Raw genomic sequence first — 19439 nt, 5'->3', positions numbered from 1 at the left:
TATATATTATTTATATATACCGTTTATAATTTTATCTTCAATAACAAACTACAATTTTTTTACATTTGTTTAATATTATTAAAAAGCTATGATAATTCCTTAAATTTTTAATTCATGATTTTTAATAAAATCTAAATATTCTTAAACAAAATTACCACTTATAATATATTAAAAATTATTTATATTATTTAATTCCTTAAAATTTTAAAAAAAGTTTGGAATTAAATCATTTTACGAATAATAAAAATTAACATACAATTAAAGATTTATTCTATTAATATTCTCAATTTTAATAAAATATTCATTATTTATTTAGTTTAATTTTAAAAAATACACATTCCATTAAAAAGCATCTAAATTTATTTCTGTTTTTGTAGATATATTAATATTTTATATTTAAAATTAGCATTTTTCTCCTTAATAATTTCCACTACATTTACATTCTTTTTATATGCAAATTCCTTTATTTTTTAAAAATTTAAATCATTTCCACAATCATTTAAGCATATATTATCTTTAGAAGATATATGTATTTTGATTTCAGCCTATATTAAAGTATCTTATTACATTAAATCATACATTCCTATATATAGCATTTAATCTTATTTTTATGGATATTCTATGATAATAGAATGCTATAATTCTCCTGATATACATGCTTACTTATCAAAGAATATAAAATCATTTATTTTTTTATTTGTTTTTAGATATTTATTAAATTCTTCTGGTGAAGGAATTTGTTTGTTTGAAATAATAAAAACTGGTAGGAGCTTTTTACCTATTAAATTAGTTAAAGCATTCGTTATTTTCATTTAAAAAATTATTTTTGAGTATTATATGTTAGAAGGTATTTTCAAACTAAATTTTAATTCATTTTTGAATTCTTTTTATATTATTTAAGGTATATAAATTTGCTATGCTATTAAAGGAATATTTAGTATTTGTAATATTATAAATAAAAAATATAATAAATTCATTTTCGTGTTTTTATATTTAAATAGATTTTTTAATTAAATTGTTTATAATTATATTATATTAATTTTTTGCGATTTTAAAATGTTATGTATTAATATAAAAATTAAAGTGCTTTTTTATAAAAAATATAATTTTTTTGATTTGTTTTAATTTAATAGTTAAAAATTAATTTTTTACTCTTTTTCCTAAAAAATATTAATTATAAATATCATATATAATTATTTTTATATAAAGAAAATTATCTGTTATAAAAATATTAAACTAAAAAAAAAAAAAAGAATAAAATTCTTTATATATTTTTCTAAAAAGAGTTAATATTTTTATATTTTAATTACTAAATATATATAAATTAAATAGTTTAAAAATATAAACTTAATATTTATTATTTGTACTATATCATAATAATTGATAATTATTGATATTATGTTATAAAAATTTTTCTATTTTTTAATTCTATAACTTATTTTTATCAAAACTTAATTACTTATTTTAATTATATTTAAATTACTTAAAAATTTAAATAATTTGCTATTTATTTTATTTTATTTGTTTTTTAATCAAAATATTAATAATCTTATAATAAATATAATGAAATTTTTATTTATAATATATATTATTTTATATAATCAACTTTTTATATCTTTTTTGATTTTATTAAATTAATTAATATGCATTTTTAATAAATAATTAATATATTGATATTTCTTTCTTATTTTATTAAAAATATTATTAATATATTAATTTATATTATGATTATATATATATTGATAAATACTACGACTTTTTAACTTCAAAAAAAATATATATATATTAAATAATATTAAATAATATTAATTTATATTTATATATTATCCAAAATATGATATATTATTTATAATACTTTATATATTTTTTTATATATTTTATGTTTATAAAAATTTATTATATATTTTTATTAATTTATTTATTATTATATTATTATTAATATAAAAAAGAAAACCCAATTATATATATGTTTTTTAATAGTATTAAAAAAAAAAAAAAATCATAAAATAAATTAAAATATTTATAAAAAAAATTATTTTTATTATTTCATAAAAATAAAAAAGTAAAAACGTAAATAAAAATCGAAAACAAAATAAATATGTTAAATAGTTTTTTAACTCTCTATAATGGTTTTTAATTACTTATGTATATAACAATAACCTTAACTATAATTTATTTCTTAAAATAATTCTTTAATGGAGGAACATGCAATATAAAGAAAAATCTACAAGGATAAATAATCATAATAACAGGATCAAATATTGGTATAGGTTTTGAAACAGCTAAAGAATTAGCCATATAAGGGGCTAAAATAATACTAGCCTGTCGTGATGAAAAGAAAGGGAAAGCAGCAGAATAAAAATTAAATGAAATAAAATAATAATCATCTGAATTTATCAAACTTGATGTTTCTGATTTATCTTCAGTTCGTTTGTTTGTAAATGAATTTAAATCAAAGTATAAAAAATTAGATATTTTAGTAAATAATGCGGGTATAACTGGAGAAATATAAAGAAAATAAATTAAGGACGGATTCGAATTAGTATTTGTAACAAATCATTTAGGTCATTTTTTATTAACAAATCTACTTTTAGATTTATTAAAAAAAACTCAAAATTCTCGAATTGTTAATGTCTCTTCAAGTGCCCATTATATTTCTAATATAGATTTCGATGATCTTTTTTTCGAAAAAAAGGCCTATAATACCATAAAGGCTTATGCTTAAACTAAACTAGCTAATATTCTTTTTACTAAATAACTTTAAAGGACTTTTGATAAAGAAAACTTAAAAATTAAAGCTGTTTCTTTACACCCTGGAGCTGTAAGAACTGATGCTATAAATAAAGTCGGTGCAAAAATATTAGTTAATTTAATCCTTATTTTAATTTATCCTATTTTCGTGTTAGTTTTTAAGTCTACTTATTAAGGAGCTTAAACTTCTATTTATTGTTGTGTGGAAGATTTCGAGAAGTTAAAAGGAGGTGAATACTATTCGGATTGTAAAGTTAAAAAATCATCTAAAAATAGCTATGATGAGGAAACTGCTAAAAAATTATGGGAGATTTCTACTAAATTAGTTAAATTGTGATTTTTATTTGTTTATTTAGGAATTAAATGCGAATTTTTTATATAGTTATTTATTTGTTTAAAGAAAAACAAAAAAACAAAAAAACAAAAAAACAAAAAAAGAGATTTTAATAATAAAATAAAAAGAAAATATGTTTTCTTTTTTTTTTTAAAAAAAAAAAATATATAAAAAAAATATTAAATATTTATTATTATATTACACTAAAAATCATTAATATTATCTTTATTCAGTTATTAATTATGTTAACATTTTTTTTTATAAATATATATATTTCATTTTATATTTAAATTTTTTTATTTTATTTTTTTTAAAAAAAAAACATTAGCATAGTTTAATTTATATTAGAAATATATTTGTTTTTTAAGTTTGATAATTTTATAAAGCTATATAAAAAAAATTAAATAAAATAATTACTAAGACAATGTATTTATAATTTGCCTTTTAAATTCATAAAAATTCCATATTTTTATTGCAGATATATTGATCTTTGTAGATATTTAATTATAATAATTTAATTATTAAAATATTTTTATAAAAAATAATATATATATATATATATATATATATATTTGTATATACACATATATATATATATTATTTTTATTTAATTTTTACATATTATTTATATTTTAATTATCTATTGTTTCAATAATACAAAAATTTAATTATAAAAAAATGTTAAAAAATAATTTAATTAATTTATAATAATACTTTAATTAAATCTATTTTTTAATATCTTTGACAATAGTAGTTTTATTTGTTTTAAAGCAGTGTTTTAGAAGAGGAAAAGCTCCTATAAAATGCAATTTACAAGGTAAAATAATAATAATAACTGGATCAAATACAGGAATAGGTTTCGAATCCGCGAAATAATTAGCTGAATAAGGAGCATAAATAATACTAGCATGCCGAGATGAAAAGAAAGGAAAAAACACAGAAATATAAATAAACCAGATATATAAAAACTAAAGCGAATTTATAAAATTAGACCTTTCTGATTTATCTCAAATTCGTTTATTTGTAAACGAATTTAAATAAAAATATAATCGATTAGATGTTTTATTAAACAATGCAGGAATAGAGGCCGGGAAATATAAAAAATTAACAAAAGATGGATTCGAAATGGCTTTTGGGACAAATCATTTAGGTCATTTTTTATTAGCTAATTTACTTTTAGATATATTAAAAAAAACTGAAAATTCTCGAATTGTTAATGTTTCTTCTGGAATACATAAAAATGGATTTCCATTTTATACCAAAATAGATTTCGAAGATTTAAATTACGAACAAAAGCCATATGTAGGTATAAAGGCTTTTTCTTAAAGTAAACTAGCTAATGTTATTTTTACTAAATAATTATAGAGAATTTTCGATTAGGAAAATTTAAAAATAAAAGCCGTTTGTTTAAATCCAGGGGCTGTAAGAACCGGAAGTTTAACTAAAGGAGAAAATAAATTATTAATAAAGATTATTATTTGTTTATATTATCCGTTTTATTTTTTGGGATTTAAGTCACCATAGAAAGGGGCTTGGACTTCAGTTTACTGTTGTGTTGAAAATTTCGATAAATTAAAGGGGGGAGGATATTATGAAAATTGTTAAATCTCTAAAGCTTCGGAAGATAGTTGCAATGAAGAAGCAGGTTCGAAATTATGGGATTTGTCGGCTAAAATGGTTAATTTATGATTTTTAGTTTAAATTATTTATATTTATTTTATTTTTTTTATTATTTATTATACTAAATACAAAAAAAAGTTTGATAATTAATTATTTTAAGCATTTTTTTTTTTTAAAAAAAAAATTTTTTATAAATTTTTATAGAAATATACCTAATTAAAAATAACAAATATAAATTATAATTAATAAATACAAAATTATTATTTATAATATATAATATTTATTATTCATTTTTTTTATATTATTTTTAGGGTTAAATATTTTTTAGTATAAAATAATTTTTATTTTATGAAAAATTTTAGGAATGTTTATAATAATTTTTTATTTTTTATTTAAATAAAATAAATGTAATATTATTTTTAATTTTCTTATTTATTTAAATTTCCTCATTTGTTAAAATATTCTAATAATATTTTAAGGCATCGAAATTTTCTATAAAGTATATTTATTATTCTTTTTCTTTTTTCAAATTTATTAAAAATAATTTTTTCTTCATATTAATTACAAAAATTAATATAATTTCTAGTTTTATTGTAATATATATTTTTAAGCACTATATATAAAATAAAATTTACATTGAATTAAGTTTTTATGATTTTATTTATTCCTATTTTTTTAAATATCTTTATATGAAAATTATCTTTTAATTCTATTTTTTTATAAACCTTAAGCTTTTTGTAATATTCTTTCTTTCTTAATCTTTATTATCGAATAAATTTTCAAAAATAATAAAGACATCAAATAGTTATTTTATATAAAATAAAATTTAATAATTTTTATTTTTTTAAAAATTACAAATGTATTTTCTCCCATTTAAAGAATTAAATTATCTTTTATTTATTTTTATATTATTATATTCATTTATATAAAAAAAAACTTTTTTCAATATTTTAGTTATTTTAAATATAAAAAAAATCTTAAAAAAGTATGTGTAAACTTACAAAAAATATCTTAATTATAAGGTTATAAGTTTAAAATTAAAGAGATTAGAAACCCATTAAAACACATTTATTATTCTAAAGATAATTTTAAATTTATATTGAAATATAGTTTAAATTATAAAGTAAATATTTTCTTATATAAAGCATTATTAATAATCATAAATAATTTAAAATAAAATTATATATTTTTAAATAAAAATATTGGTTAAGAGTTTATTTAATGGAAACATATCTTATATAAATATTATTCCCTTTTTATTTTTTTTTAAATATTACCTTATAAATATTCATTTTTTTAAAATTCTCATATAAAAATATTAATTAGTTAATTTATCCACAAGATTTTGTCTATTTTTAATTATATTTTACTATATCTTTTACATCATAAAATATTTCTATATAATAAGTATATTAATAAATGTATTTATAAATAAAAATAAAACAAAATATATAATAATCGTAAAATAATTTAAATATATATATATACTTATAACTTAATTGTATTAATAAGACTTTAAAAATATCATCATTGTAGAATATTAATAAAAAAAATAATAAAAAAATTATATAATAAATAATAATATATATAATATATATATATATATATATCATATATATATATATATATATTTATTTTTATTTATTATAATATCCTATATTAATATAATTAAATACTATTTTAATTTATATATTAAATACAATATTGTTTTATTTTTCTCTCTTTTTATATAATTATTTCTTTTATTTAAATTTTTTTATTTCATTTTAAGTGTTAATTATTTTAATAATTTTAGAATGTTTTAATTTTATTTAAGCTTTTTTAGATATTAAGATAAAATTTATCATTTTAATTTAAAAATATTCTATTGTTTTTATCTTTTTAATTATTTATATATTATATATATTATCTTGATTTATTTCGCTTTTAAGGTTAATAATAAAGCACTATATTATCTTTCATGTTAAAATCTTTATCTATTTTATATCTTTTATATAATTTATAAATAATTATTTTTCTATAAATTTTATTGTATCAGCCTAGACTTGATATATTAAAGTAAAAATTATTATATTTAAAATTTATATAGAAGTTTATTATTTAATAATATCGGTTTAACCTATGTTCATAATTTATATTACCGAAAAATAAATACATTTTAAATACGAATTAAGTTTTTATTTATTTTATAAAGTATAAAACATTATCCAACATTTATTATATTAGATATAATAAAGTCCTATAATATAAAATATAAAATTAAAAAAAATATGAAAATATGAACATTAAAATAAAATTAATATTAATAATATTATAATTTTCATTGCTTTTTTATTTTATTTAAACAAAAAACAAAAAAATATTTATGAATTTAATAATACCTGAAATCAAATTCTTAATATAAAATATTTAAATGTGTTATAACTTCTTAAAAAATATAAGAGATACACTATTAAATGTTAAAAAAATATAATTCAGTGTTATTATACTTTTAATATCTCATATATAAATTTTTCTATTATATATTTTTCTTTAAATCTAAAAATGATTACTTATACATAATATTAATTATTTCACTTTATAAATATATCAATGCAAAAACAAAAAAATTATATTAGTGTTTAAAAATATTATAAATAAACAAAAAATATAAAAAGATAATATTTAAATATATAAATGTAAATAAATAATAAATCTTTATAATTTTAATAAAATAAATATTATAATAATATATTAAATTATGAATAATAAATAAAATATTTATTATTTGTATGAAAAAAATATATATATAATTGAGTTTTTAAATTTTACATATTGCATTAATAATGATACTTTTGAAAATACATATTAAAAATTTATAATTTTTAGATATATTTAAAACTTAATAAAAAAATTATAAATATACATCATAAACCAAAATCATATTATTTATAAAAAATATTATTATAATTATAAGTAAAATGAATAATGAAATTATATTTATTATTAATTAATTTTGAAATAATTTTATGATTTTCTATAGTTTTTCAAAATAAATAATGTTTAATTAAAAAAATTGAAGATTAAAATATTTATAAAATTAATAAAATTAATAAAAACAACTTTATTAAAAATAAATAATATTAAATATTATCAATTATAATATTTAATTTTATATTAGTTTTAAAGTCAAAAATAAAAAAAGTTAAATAATATTAATATTATCTTTTAAAAGGAAATTTATTAAAAAAAAATTATTATAAGATTAGAAAAAAAAAAAATTATATATATAAAATAAAAAAAATAAAAAATAAATAAAAATATAAATATAAATATAAAAAATTTGAACATATATATATATATATATATATTATTTTAATTTTATTTATATTTTAGTATATATAATTATTATTTTTTTATAATAATTTTATATGTTATATTTTTATTTTTTTAATATAATATATTTATTGTATAGAATTATTCATTTTTTTATATCCCTTATTAATAAATTTTATTTTTTATAGTTTATAATTTAACATTTATATTCTTTATTCTATTATATTTTTTTTTAAGATTATTTATAAATATAAAATTTTTAAATTTGTCTATTTGATTTACATTTTTTATTTTGAAATTTTATTTTATTATTAGAAAAAGATATTTTTAATTTAATTAAAATCTGAAAATAATTAATTTTGTTACGTATATTTTTAATCAAGCTATAATAAATAAAAAATATTTATTTAATTTTTCAATTTCATAATTATATTTATATAATAAATATTAATTTTTTTTTTTTTTTTTATTTAATTTATTTTTAAAAATATATATTTATTAATTTATTTCGAGTTAAATATAATTTTTTATTATTATGTGGTAATTTTAAATTTATAAAAGATTTCATAATTATATAAAAAAATAATAAAAATAATTAAAATAATTACAATATAATTATTTTTTAATAAAATTTAATTAAAATATAAAAATTTTTAATTGTTATTATAATAAATTAGATAAAATGGGATTTAAATAATCATAATAAATATTATGGATATTAATTACAATAAATTATTTAATAAAATCAGAAAATTTAAATTAATAAATACGAAAAAAATTTTCAATTTAGACTACATTTGATTTAGAAATTTAACCTTCATAAGTATTTAAATACATAAAATTTGAAATGAATATAAGTAATTCAATTAAATAGATTTAAGGCCATTAAATTTTAACAGCATTTTTTATATCACCATAAATACTTCCATAAATAAATGAAATAAATAATATAATCAATTCAAATAAAAGATTAATATAAAATTTATATTATGATAGACAAGCATGTATTTCAGGAGAAAATAAGCATTCAATAATAATTAAATATCCTGAAAATGGGATAAATCTTAAATTTGGTATATTTGAATTATCCTAAACAAATATATAAATAAATTCTCTAATAAATATTTCGTTTGAAACAGATTACATTTGTAAAAATGATTGCGGAAATTCTAGTTATATAAAAAAAGGAGAATGTATATAAGGAGTTTGTTAGTGTTATTAAGAATATTTTGGAGAAAAATGCTAGTTTTAATATAATATTATTAATTTTAATGAAGAAATAAATATAAATATAAAACCTTTTAAATGGAAAATTCTATTTATAAAATTAAATAATATTTAAGAGAAATATTTTTTTAAAATATAAAATGCTTAAAATCCAATATATTTATCTGTAATTTTAAGCTAATTTTCTGATGAATAAATACCAAATTTTTAGCATGATATATATGAAATAAAAAATAATAATTTATAATATAGTTTTGGAGGGTAAATATTGGAATAATATAAAAAATTTTCATTATAAAATAAATAAATAAACAAAGGTATAATTTTAGGATTTTATTCAATATAAGAAAAAGATTAAAATTTAAAAATAAAAATTATTTAAGGAATTGAATAAGAAAAAAGTAGACTTATTATTTTAAATATGATATAATATTTATTTTATTTTATTTTATTTTAAGAAATAAATATTAAAAATTATTAAAACATTCTCATTATTATAATTTCAGTAATTGGATTAATAACTATAGGCATTATAATATATATAAACAAATATGAAAAAAAGTAAATAAATGTCTAACCTTAAAATATTATGTAAAAATAAATAAAAAAATTAATATATATATAAATAAAATAATTATATATTATAAAAATAATAAATATATATATATATATTTATATATATATATATTTATAAATTAGATAATCAAATTTAAATTCTCCTTTAAATATTAAATTAATTGATAAATATATGAAAATATAATAATATTAATAAATTATTGATACTTATCCTTAATTATTTGATATCAAAGAATGTGTATTTATATTATTTTAACAAAACAAAAATTTAAACTTCTTTTTTTAATAAAGGTTGTTTGTTTATGTGATTTTACAAATTAAAATTAATGCAGATTAACTATTTGCTTTCATTTATTTCATTCTTAGTGTTTAGAAAATTGGCTTTAATAACATACTAATTGTCCTTTTTGTAGATAATGCTTAGATTAATAATAATTGGAAAAAGCTATAGATTAAAATTGGAATTTAAATTCTTATAAAAATAGAATTAAATATAATTCAAAAAGAAATATTGTTTAAGACATATAAATTTTAAACAGTTAAATAATTTATATATATATATATATATATATATATAATTTAAAATAAAAAAATTTAGATAATTAATTAATAAATAATTAGAAAAAATAAGATTTTAAGAATACTATAAATAGTTATAAAAGAAGCAGTTTAGCTTAGATTAATTAATAAATGGAAATATTTAATAACAATTAATAAATAAATTCCTAAAATTTAATTAAATAATAGCATAATGATAATTTTAATTTACATTAAAATACCGATTAATAAAGAAATATTTATACTAAGAGAAGAATAAATTCTATATATTAAAAGTAATATATAAAATTTTAAAATACGAGAACTGGAAATGGTGCTCATTAAACAATATAAATTATTAACACTGAATTTAATAATAATGTAAATAAATAAGTGAAAGAAAAATTAGAAGATAAATAATTAGGATAATGATATTTAAAAATGAATTTATTTAAATTATTAATTAAATTATATAATAAAAACTTAGAAATTTAATGTTTAAAAAAAAATGACTAAGGCTATAAAAATGAAATAAAAACTAAATATATTATTTAAAAAAAAATAAAAAAAATTCTTTTTAAATAATTAGCTTTAATTGAAAGGATTTGTTTATATTTTTATATTAAATATAATTTTATAATTATTTATCACATAATAATAAAATAAAAATTATATATAATTATAATAAATTTATATTTTTAAAAATTATTATAAGGAATGTTTAAATTATACTTTATTAAATGTAAATAAGATTGTAAATAAAATAATATATAATAAACTAAATTAAATAATAAAAAAATATAATAAAAAATAAATTTTAAAATAATATATAAAATTATAAGTAATTAAAAAAAAATGTATTAAAAAATTATTTTATTAATTATTTTGTTTATACTATCATTCTTGTCTATAATAATTTATACATCAATACCAAACTACTAAAGTAAATTAAAAAAAAAAATATATATATATATATATATATATATATATATATATATATATATATATATATATATTTAATTACATATTTATATATTTATATTTTATAATTTATATTTTTTTTAATAGGAATAATACAAATTAATCGATAAAACTAAAATAATATAACAATAATTAGAGATTAAAATGGTATACCTACTATTTAATCTGAAAACTTTAATGACGTTGTTTATGGAATGGGATACTTACATGCATAAGATAGACTATGGTCAATGCATTTTAAAAGAAAGGTATTTGAAGGTAAACTATCAGAATTAGCAGGCAGTAAAACATTAGATATGGATATACTTTTGAGAAGTTTGAAACTAGAAAAAAATGCTTAAAAGAAATTTGAAAACAGTTCTTAGAAAATAAAAGATATTCTTTAATGTTATTCTAATGGAATTAATGATTATGTAGATAGTTTAAGTATTTTACCTATAGAATTTTTACTTACAGATGAAAAATTCCATAAATGGGAACCTCATCATTCTTATGCTTTAGTTAATTTAATGGCCTTTTTTATGAGTTTAGATATTGTTTATGAACCATTTAGGCATATATTTAAATATATATATATATATATATATATATATAAATATATATATATATATATATATATAAATTTTATTTTATTTAAAGGCATTTATTATATGAAAAATATGGAGAAGAACTTAGTTTATATATGATTGCTGGGAGAACTAAATATAATTTAGAAATGACAACAATTTTAGATGATATTGATTTAAAGAAAATGGGTTTATTTAAATAGTTTAATGATACTAAAATCATGGATGTAATTTTTAGATTATATTTTTTTTTTTTTAAATAAAATATTAGGAATAGTATATTCATTTAAAAGAAGATTATTTACAAAAATTTATTCAATTTGATATGGTAAATATGTTAGATAATGTAATAAAAGGTATAAGAGGTAGTAATTCATGGGTAGTACATGGAAATCATACAGAATCAGGTAAACCATTGTTAGCAAATGATCCACATTTAGAAACTACTATACCGTCAACATGGTATTAAGCAGAATTTGTTTGGAAAAAAGCTAATAACAAAAAAATTAAGTATAAGGGGTAAATATACCAGGAATACCATTTATAATGATTGGACGAAATTAATATACAGGATGGGGATTGACTAATAATATTTGTGATAATTCAGATTTTTATTAAGAAACAATAAGAAATAATAGCGAATATTTATTTGATGGAAAATGGATAAAATTAAAAAGTAGAATCGAAAAAATTAAAGTAATATATATATATTAATATATATATATATATAAATTATTTTTTATAAATATTTTTTTATATTTATATTTATATTTTTATATATTTTTATAATATATATATATTTATTTTTATGTCTATTTTATTAAATATATATAATTTTATATATATATTTTATCTAGATTAAAGGAGAAAAAAATCTCTTAAATTTTACTATACATGAAACTCATCATGGACCAATACTTAAAGGACTTTTTCATTTATTGGATACTAAAAATTGGTAAAATTTTTAAAATTAAGTTAGTTTATCTTGGATAGGATTTTTAGAATAAGATTATATTTTTGAAGGACTTTTAGGATTATAAGATGCTTAAAATATCGATAATATATAAAATTCAATTTTTCTAATGAAAAGTCCTGCTTTGAATATAGTTTGGGCAACTATAGATAACCATATAGGTTATTAAGCATAAGGACTATTACCGAAAAGAAACTTTTAAGGAAATGTTTTTATTAAAAATGGAAGTAATCCGTATAATGATTGGATTGGGTAAATTTATAAAAAATATTAAATATATAAAACTTATATACAATATAGATACTATAATAATAACGAATAACCTAGAGTAATTGATCCTTAAAAAGGTTTTATTGTAACTGCTAATAATAAAGTTGCCAGTAATAATTTAATTCATAATTTTAATAAAGCTTAATTTTCCGTATCAAGAGCGAAAAGAATTACTGATTTAATCGAAGAGAAAATAAAAAAAGGTTAAAAAATAAATTCTTAAGATTTCAAAAATTTCCAATAAGATGTTTATGATATATATGCTTGTAAAATAGTAAAACCATTAACCGAAATATTTAAAATAAAAGGCCTTACTTACCTAAACTAAGAAAAATATGAAGAGTATTTAAAATATATTACAGAAATAGAAAATTGGGACTGTTTTGTTACAAAAGAAAGTATAGCGGCTGGTATATTTTAAACTTGGGAGCATTTTTCTTTAAGGACATTTATAAATGAATTAACAGAAAAAGAGGAAACACGAATAATTATTAATATGAGTTTAATGTTTGACCATTTTTATATCTAAGAAATTCTTAAAATGCATTAAAATCTATAAGAAGGAAAATATTTAAAATCCTACTGTATAGTAAAAGAATTTAATTTAGAGGGAGATTGTATAAAAAACTTTATTTTTTCATTTGATAAGGCAATTGGTTATTTAAAGCAAAAATAAGGAAATGATTTTAAAAAATGGAATTGGGGAAATGTACATAATCATAGATTTGATCATAAACCGTTTTCTTAAAGTTTATTGTGGTTTATTTTTGAAAGAAGTTATATTGGCTAAGGGAATAAGAGAACTATTAATGTTGGAGGAGTTAATCATATTCCAGATAAATGGGATAGCTGGTATACTGCTAATTTTAGAATGATTTTGGATTTTTAGGGTATAGATAATAGTTGGTGGGTTATTGATACGGGGGTTAGTGAAAACCCTTTCAGTAATTTTTATGATGATTAGATGAAATTACATGAAGTTGGAGAGTATTTGAAAATGAAATTTAGAAATGGATATAATAATGATAATGAGTATTAATAAGAAATTGTTTTTGGAGAATTTTGATAAGAATCTTTTTTTTATATTTATATTTTAAGTATTTTAGTAATAAAATAATAATAGTTTTAAAGAAAAAAATAAAATAAAAGTATTATATATAAAGTAAAATATTAGATTTTTATATTTTTAGTATATAATTTAAATTATTAAAAAAAAAAAATGTATATTTATATATATATATATATATATATATATATAAATAATATTTTTATAATATTGATTTTATTGTATATATTCGTTTATATGATTTTTTAATAATTATTTTTTTTTAAAAAAAATGTAAAATTTGAAATGTTTTTTTTTTTTTTATATATATATAAAATATTTTTAGTTAGTAATTAAAATATATTTTATTATTTTATTTAATACAAAAAAATAAAATTGATATAAATATTTTATTTTTTTTTTTTTTTTTTAGTAATTAAAAAAAATATTTGTTAAAAAATTTACATAAAAAAAAAAATATATATATTTATAAACCAATTAATATAAAAATAAAATGAGCGACATTTAAAACAAAAATTTTTATTAAAATTAGCGTAAAAGCAATATTCCAATTTTAAATAAAAAACTATAAAATAATAAATTCTTTATAGATGTTTAAGAGTAAAATAAAAAATAATAAAATTTCGATAATTAATTTTATTCTTATAAAATAAATTCTTATAAAAATTAATAATTTAGAGATAATAATAAATAAAAATAATAAGATATCAATAAAAAAATAGGTAATTTAAATTAAAAAAAAATATTATAAAAATGAAAGCATAAATAATAATATTTTTTTTTTAAAGATTCATAAATTAATAAATCAATATAGTTATGTAAAAATAATAATAATAAAAATTACAATAATAAAATATAAACTGAAGAAGAACCATAAAATCATTTTTAATATTTATAATAATATTTTAAAGAAAAGCAGAGAGTTTTTAACGATTGTAATAAATATAACAAAAATTATATTTATAAATATATTAAAATATATTTATAAAAAATATATATAAAAATATTAAATAAATTTATATATTTTTAATATTTATATATTTTTTACTATTAATTTATTTTATTTTATTTATAATAGGTTTCTCTAATTAATAATCATATTTTGATTATTAAATAAATAAAAAAATTTAAAATATAAAACTATTATTATACAAAGATAAAGACTAAGAACATGAATCTACATTTAATCATGAATCTTCTATTTAAAAATAATTGAAAGATTAAATATAATAATAAATTATTGATGAAAATACCCAAAAAATACAATTATGCATATAACCTAAGTAAATACTAAAAAATCCCTAAAACTTTGATATTTTATAATTATTTTAGCTTCAACAAAAATAAAATAAATAAAAAATGTAATATGAAATTAATGAAAAATCCAAAACTTATAAAAATAATACTATCGAAACATTAACAAATATAAAATAATAATAATAAGATAATAAATAATTAAAGAAACACCCTTAACCTGCCCGTTTATAATTTTAAATAAAACGTTCTAAATTATTTAATAATCCTTTAGAAAATTTAGGCATTAGCTATCCTATTTATTATGATACTTCTTCTTTAAGTAAACTTGATAAACAAATTTAATTTGCTATAAAAATAAGTGCTTACAAAGATTTTATTTCATCAATTGCATTTTAGAATAGTATTTTTGTAGAAGCCCCTAGTGATAAAAACTATCCTTTATATAAGGCTTATGTTGGAAAAGGAAATAATTCACAATTAATTAGAATGATTTTTAAAAAAAGAACTTGGTGGACTTTAACTGATTAAAAGGAGGATTCTATAATTAATATTCTATGGACTTAATTAAGAAGTTAGAAATTTCTCGATTAATTAAATAATGGAGAAACAATAAAAAATAGTAAAAATTCAATAAAATATAATGAAAATGAAATAAATTATAAAGAAAATTTAATAGAAAATAATAAAGATTAAGTATAATGTAATGATAATTCAATAAAAAATAATGAAAATATAATAAAAAATAACGAGAATTTAATATAATATAATGAAAAATAACATAATTTAAGTAAACTTTTAAATCAGAATATTTTTTAGAAAATAAATAATATTTTTTCGAATAGAAAAAAAACAAATTCGATTCTCAAGCTTTAACTATGAATACAATTTAATCTTTTGAAAAAAATATAAAAATAAATAATTTCCCTCATTTACTAAAAATGCATAATCATTTAGAGGATAATTTTCATTTAACAAATAAAAAAGCACTTTTTTATAATATGAGATCTTATTACTAATCTATAGGAAAAAATGTCTTTTAGTATTTACCTTTAACTTTTCATATTTAAGAAGGTAAAGAAGATAGCGAATATATTAAATTTAAAGAATACTTCTAAGAATAATAAAAAAAAAATTAACCAAATATTTGGATTATTAAACCTGGAGAAATTACGAATAGAGGTTGTGGTATCAAAGTACTAAATGATATTTATTCAATTCAATTAATTATAGATTCTAAGGAAACACATGCAATTAGTGGGATAAGGAAAACATATATTATATAAAAATATATAGAAAATCCATTACTTTATTAAAAAAGAAAATTCGATATAAGATGTTATTATTTATTAACTACTTTTAATGGAAATCTAAAAGCATATTGGTATCAAGAAGGATATGTAAGAACTTCTTCATAAGAATTTACAGTTAAAAATTTTAGTAAATAAAAAAAATATATATATAAATATTAATATATATATATATAAATATACAATATAATATATATTTATATCTATATATATATAAATATTTTTTTTATTTTTATATTTTTTATATTAATATATTTATTTCATATATATTTTTATTAATATTTATATATATTTTTTATTAGATAAAAATATACATTTAACTAATGATGCTATTTAGAATAAAGATGATACTTATGGAAAATATGAAATCGGGAATAAAGTTAGTTATTGTGATATGAATAAATATATTTAGTAAAATTATCCAAATAAAGATTTTTATTATAACATTTTGCCTTAAATGAAAGTAGTTTTTTTTATTTTTAAATACAAAAATTCTAATATATAAAAAGAATATAGCTAAAGATACTTTAAATGCTGTATATGCAAAGATTGATCCTTTTAGAAAAGAAAATACTTTAGAAATTTATGGATTGGATTTTATGGTTGATTAATAATTTAATGTTTGGCTTATTGAAATTAATACAAATCCTGCTTTGGATATTTGCTCTCCATTGCTTTCTAAAATTATTCCAGAAATGATTGAAAATACTTTCAGAATTGCTATAGATCCTGTTTTTCCTCCTGCTGGATTTACTAATTTTAAGAATAATTTTAATATTGATAATCCTTTAGAAAATAATAAATATGAATTGTTTTTTGATGAATTAACAGATGGAAATAATATGAAAATTATTGAAAATGATTAAAAATTAAATTGTATTATTTTTAAAAAAATAAAAAATTATATGTATATTTTTTTTATTATTTAATTAATTTTAAAAAGGGGATACTATTAATAAAGAAGAAGAAAAATTAGAAGAAAACGAATGAATAAATAAAAAAAAATACCGATTTTTTTTTCATTTTTATATAAAATATAATCTAATTTAGAATATTCTTTTTAAATTTATATTAAATATATTATTTTTTATAAATAAACCATTTTTTTTTTTTTTTTTAATAAAATATTAAATTTTATAGAACCTAAAAATTTTATTATTAAATAATTTAAAATTAAATACATTATAATTATTTTTTTTTATTTAAAAATAAATAAATTATATATATATATATATATATATATATATATATATTTATAAAAGATGAAAATAAACAAATCAAAGCAAAAATATAAAAAAATTATATTTATTAAATATAATAAAATATAAAAATTATAATTATATAATATTTTTATTAAATATAAATATATATTATTTTTTTTTTTATTTTTTTTTAAATTTTTGTATCTTTGTTTTATTTTTGGTTCGCTAGTTTTGCCTTATTTTTTATTCATATTTTTATTTTATTGTGTTGAATATATGTCGCTTTATTTAATTAATATTTTTTATTATTAATGTTTTTACTATAATCCTTTAAAGGTATAAAAAATATCAATTTTCCATCTTATATATATTATTATTATTATTAAAAAAATCTAGAATTTAATGATAATAATACGCATTATATTCTATTTAAAAATCATTATATAGATATTTTCTGTTTTTAATTAATTAAAGAATTTTTATATATACATTATAAATTTATTTTATTAATATTTTATGTTTTATTTTTTCAACTTATTTATTTGTTATTGTTTAAAGATAAAATAAATTTACCTTTATATACTCTTAAATTCTTTTTGTTTATTGTCTAAGGTTTCTTAGAGGTCAAATAACGGTAAAATTTGTTATATTTTACAGTGTTTTTTTTTTTTTTTTGATTTTACTTTAACTAGTTCTTCTATATTGAGAATATGAGGTATAAATGGGAAAGTTTATGATAATTCATTTTTTTTTTGAGAAGTATACTTTATTTATTTTTTGTTATTTTATTATATGAATAGATAAAAATTATTATTATTTATAAAATAAATAAAAATATATTTATCTATATACTGAATTTTCATATGTAAAACTTCTTCTTTATAGTTTCACTTTTTCAAAATTATTTTTTTCTTTAAGGAAAAAACTTTTTTTGTTTTTTGTTTTCTAAACAAAAATACTTTTTTCACATTTTTAATATTAATGAAAAAAAGGGTAAGAAAAAAAAAAAACTTTATGAGAAATATTTAAATAATCATAAAATTAAAAAAAAATATATATATAAGAAACTTAAAATAAATATTGAATGAAATAAATTAATTTTTTTTGATTAAATTTAAAATATATAATAAATTTACTAGGGGAATAAAAACATCTTTGAACAAGTTTTTATTAATAATATGATTTATCTTTTACTTTTTAAAACTATAAAAAGAATAAAGTCATTTTTGTTAAATATATTTTTACTAATTTTTATTTAAAGAGAGGAAAATAATAATATATATCATAAATTTATTTGTATTTAAAAAAAAAAAAAAAATTATACTTTTTTATTTTTTATTTTATTAAAAAAATCTATAATTTTTTTTTTTTAAAAAAAAACAAATCTTTTTAAGTTTTTAGAGATAAATAAAGATAAATAAAAAAAAAATTACTCAATACAGTATATAAATAAAAGT

General features: G+C 14.6%; 4 protein-coding genes across 4 annotated transcripts, besides 44 other annotated features; all 4 read left to right on the top strand. All coding sequences in view use genetic code 6, as the record gives it.

Moving 5' to 3' along the window:
- Positions 1–19: part of a microsatellite that runs on past the window's edge.
- A 1763-nt stretch (positions 20–1782) lies between these two features.
- Positions 1783–1809: a microsatellite.
- A 28-nt stretch (positions 1810–1837) lies between these two features.
- Positions 1838–1881: a microsatellite.
- Positions 1857–1919: a microsatellite.
- Positions 1892–1940: a microsatellite.
- Positions 1941–2109: 169 nt separating this feature from the next.
- IMG5_099060 (short chain dehydrogenase reductase family protein, putative) lies at positions 2110–4774 on the top strand (the record flags this gene model as incomplete). Its single annotated transcript, XM_004035420.1, has 2 exons — positions 2110–3084; positions 3837–4774. Exons 1-2 carry the CDS (start codon positions 2127–2129, stop codon positions 4772–4774), a joined length of 1896 nt encoding a protein of 631 aa, XP_004035468.1. The 5' UTR covers positions 2110–2126.
- Positions 2865–2898: a microsatellite.
- Positions 3152–3188: a microsatellite.
- Positions 3630–3683: a microsatellite.
- Positions 4018–4051: a microsatellite.
- A 1472-nt stretch (positions 4775–6246) lies between the features above and the next one.
- Positions 6247–6289: a microsatellite.
- Positions 6258–6336: a microsatellite.
- Positions 6271–6336: a microsatellite.
- A 1630-nt stretch (positions 6337–7966) lies between these two features.
- Positions 7967–8023: a microsatellite.
- Positions 8024–8038: 15 nt separating this feature from the next.
- Positions 8039–8179: a microsatellite.
- Positions 8083–8178: a microsatellite.
- A 384-nt stretch (positions 8180–8563) lies between the features above and the next one.
- Positions 8564–8600: a microsatellite.
- Positions 8600–8638: a microsatellite.
- Positions 8639–9844: 1206 nt separating this feature from the next.
- Positions 9845–9919: a microsatellite.
- Positions 9861–9940: a microsatellite.
- A 432-nt stretch (positions 9941–10372) lies between these two features.
- Positions 10373–10400: a microsatellite.
- Positions 10401–11022: 622 nt separating this feature from the next.
- Positions 11023–11074: a microsatellite.
- Positions 11075–11100: 26 nt separating this feature from the next.
- Positions 11101–11995, top strand: IMG5_099050 (penicillin amidase family protein, putative; the record flags this gene model as incomplete). The annotated part of the gene is made up of 3 exons (XM_004035419.1): positions 11101–11114; positions 11478–11841; positions 11981–11995. 3 exons carry the CDS (start codon positions 11101–11103, stop codon positions 11993–11995), a joined length of 393 nt encoding a protein of 130 aa, XP_004035467.1.
- Positions 11120–11195: a microsatellite.
- Positions 11120–11229: a microsatellite.
- Positions 11321–11402: a microsatellite.
- Positions 11326–11419: a microsatellite.
- Positions 11897–11961: a microsatellite.
- Positions 11996–12203: 208 nt separating the features above from the next.
- IMG5_099040 (penicillin amidase family protein, putative) lies at positions 12204–14216 on the top strand (the record flags this gene model as incomplete). The annotated part of the gene is made up of 4 exons (XM_004035418.1): positions 12204–12603; positions 12765–13132; positions 13181–13260; positions 13828–14216. The coding sequence occupies exons 1-4, from the start codon at positions 12367–12369 to the stop codon at positions 14214–14216; spliced, it is 1074 nt and encodes a 357-aa protein (XP_004035466.1). The 5' UTR covers positions 12204–12366.
- Positions 12605–12632: a microsatellite.
- Positions 12607–12707: a microsatellite.
- Positions 12608–12760: a microsatellite.
- A 156-nt stretch (positions 14217–14372) lies between the features above and the next one.
- Positions 14373–14408: a microsatellite.
- Positions 14409–15035: 627 nt separating this feature from the next.
- Positions 15036–15070: a microsatellite.
- An 86-nt stretch (positions 15071–15156) lies between these two features.
- Positions 15157–15223: a microsatellite.
- A 7-nt stretch (positions 15224–15230) lies between these two features.
- Positions 15231–15278: a microsatellite.
- Positions 15279–15386: 108 nt separating this feature from the next.
- Positions 15387–15422: a microsatellite.
- A 153-nt stretch (positions 15423–15575) lies between these two features.
- IMG5_099030 (tubulin-tyrosine ligase family protein, putative) lies at positions 15576–17770 on the top strand (the record flags this gene model as incomplete). The annotated part of the gene is made up of 5 exons (XM_004035417.1): positions 15576–16092; positions 16341–16910; positions 17083–17243; positions 17290–17656; positions 17724–17770. 5 exons carry the CDS (start codon positions 15576–15578, stop codon positions 17768–17770), a joined length of 1662 nt encoding a protein of 553 aa, XP_004035465.1.
- Positions 16082–16219: a microsatellite.
- Positions 16082–16243: a microsatellite.
- Positions 16098–16250: a microsatellite.
- Positions 16203–16260: a microsatellite.
- Positions 16924–17001: a microsatellite.
- Positions 17004–17062: a microsatellite.
- Positions 17006–17062: a microsatellite.
- Positions 17037–17081: a microsatellite.
- Positions 17771–17998: 228 nt separating the features above from the next.
- Positions 17999–18038: a microsatellite.
- Positions 18039–18762: 724 nt separating this feature from the next.
- Positions 18763–18833: a microsatellite.
- Positions 18834–19439: the final 606 nt, after the last annotated feature.

This window comes from Ichthyophthirius multifiliis (assembly GCF_000220395.1).
Source record: "Ichthyophthirius multifiliis unplaced genomic scaffold scaff_1120509250840, whole genome shotgun sequence".
Classification (NCBI taxonomy): domain Eukaryota; phylum Ciliophora; class Oligohymenophorea; order Hymenostomatida; genus Ichthyophthirius; species Ichthyophthirius multifiliis.
The sequence above is the reverse complement of the archived record's forward strand: the minus strand, read 5'-3'. Positions and strand labels throughout refer to the sequence as shown.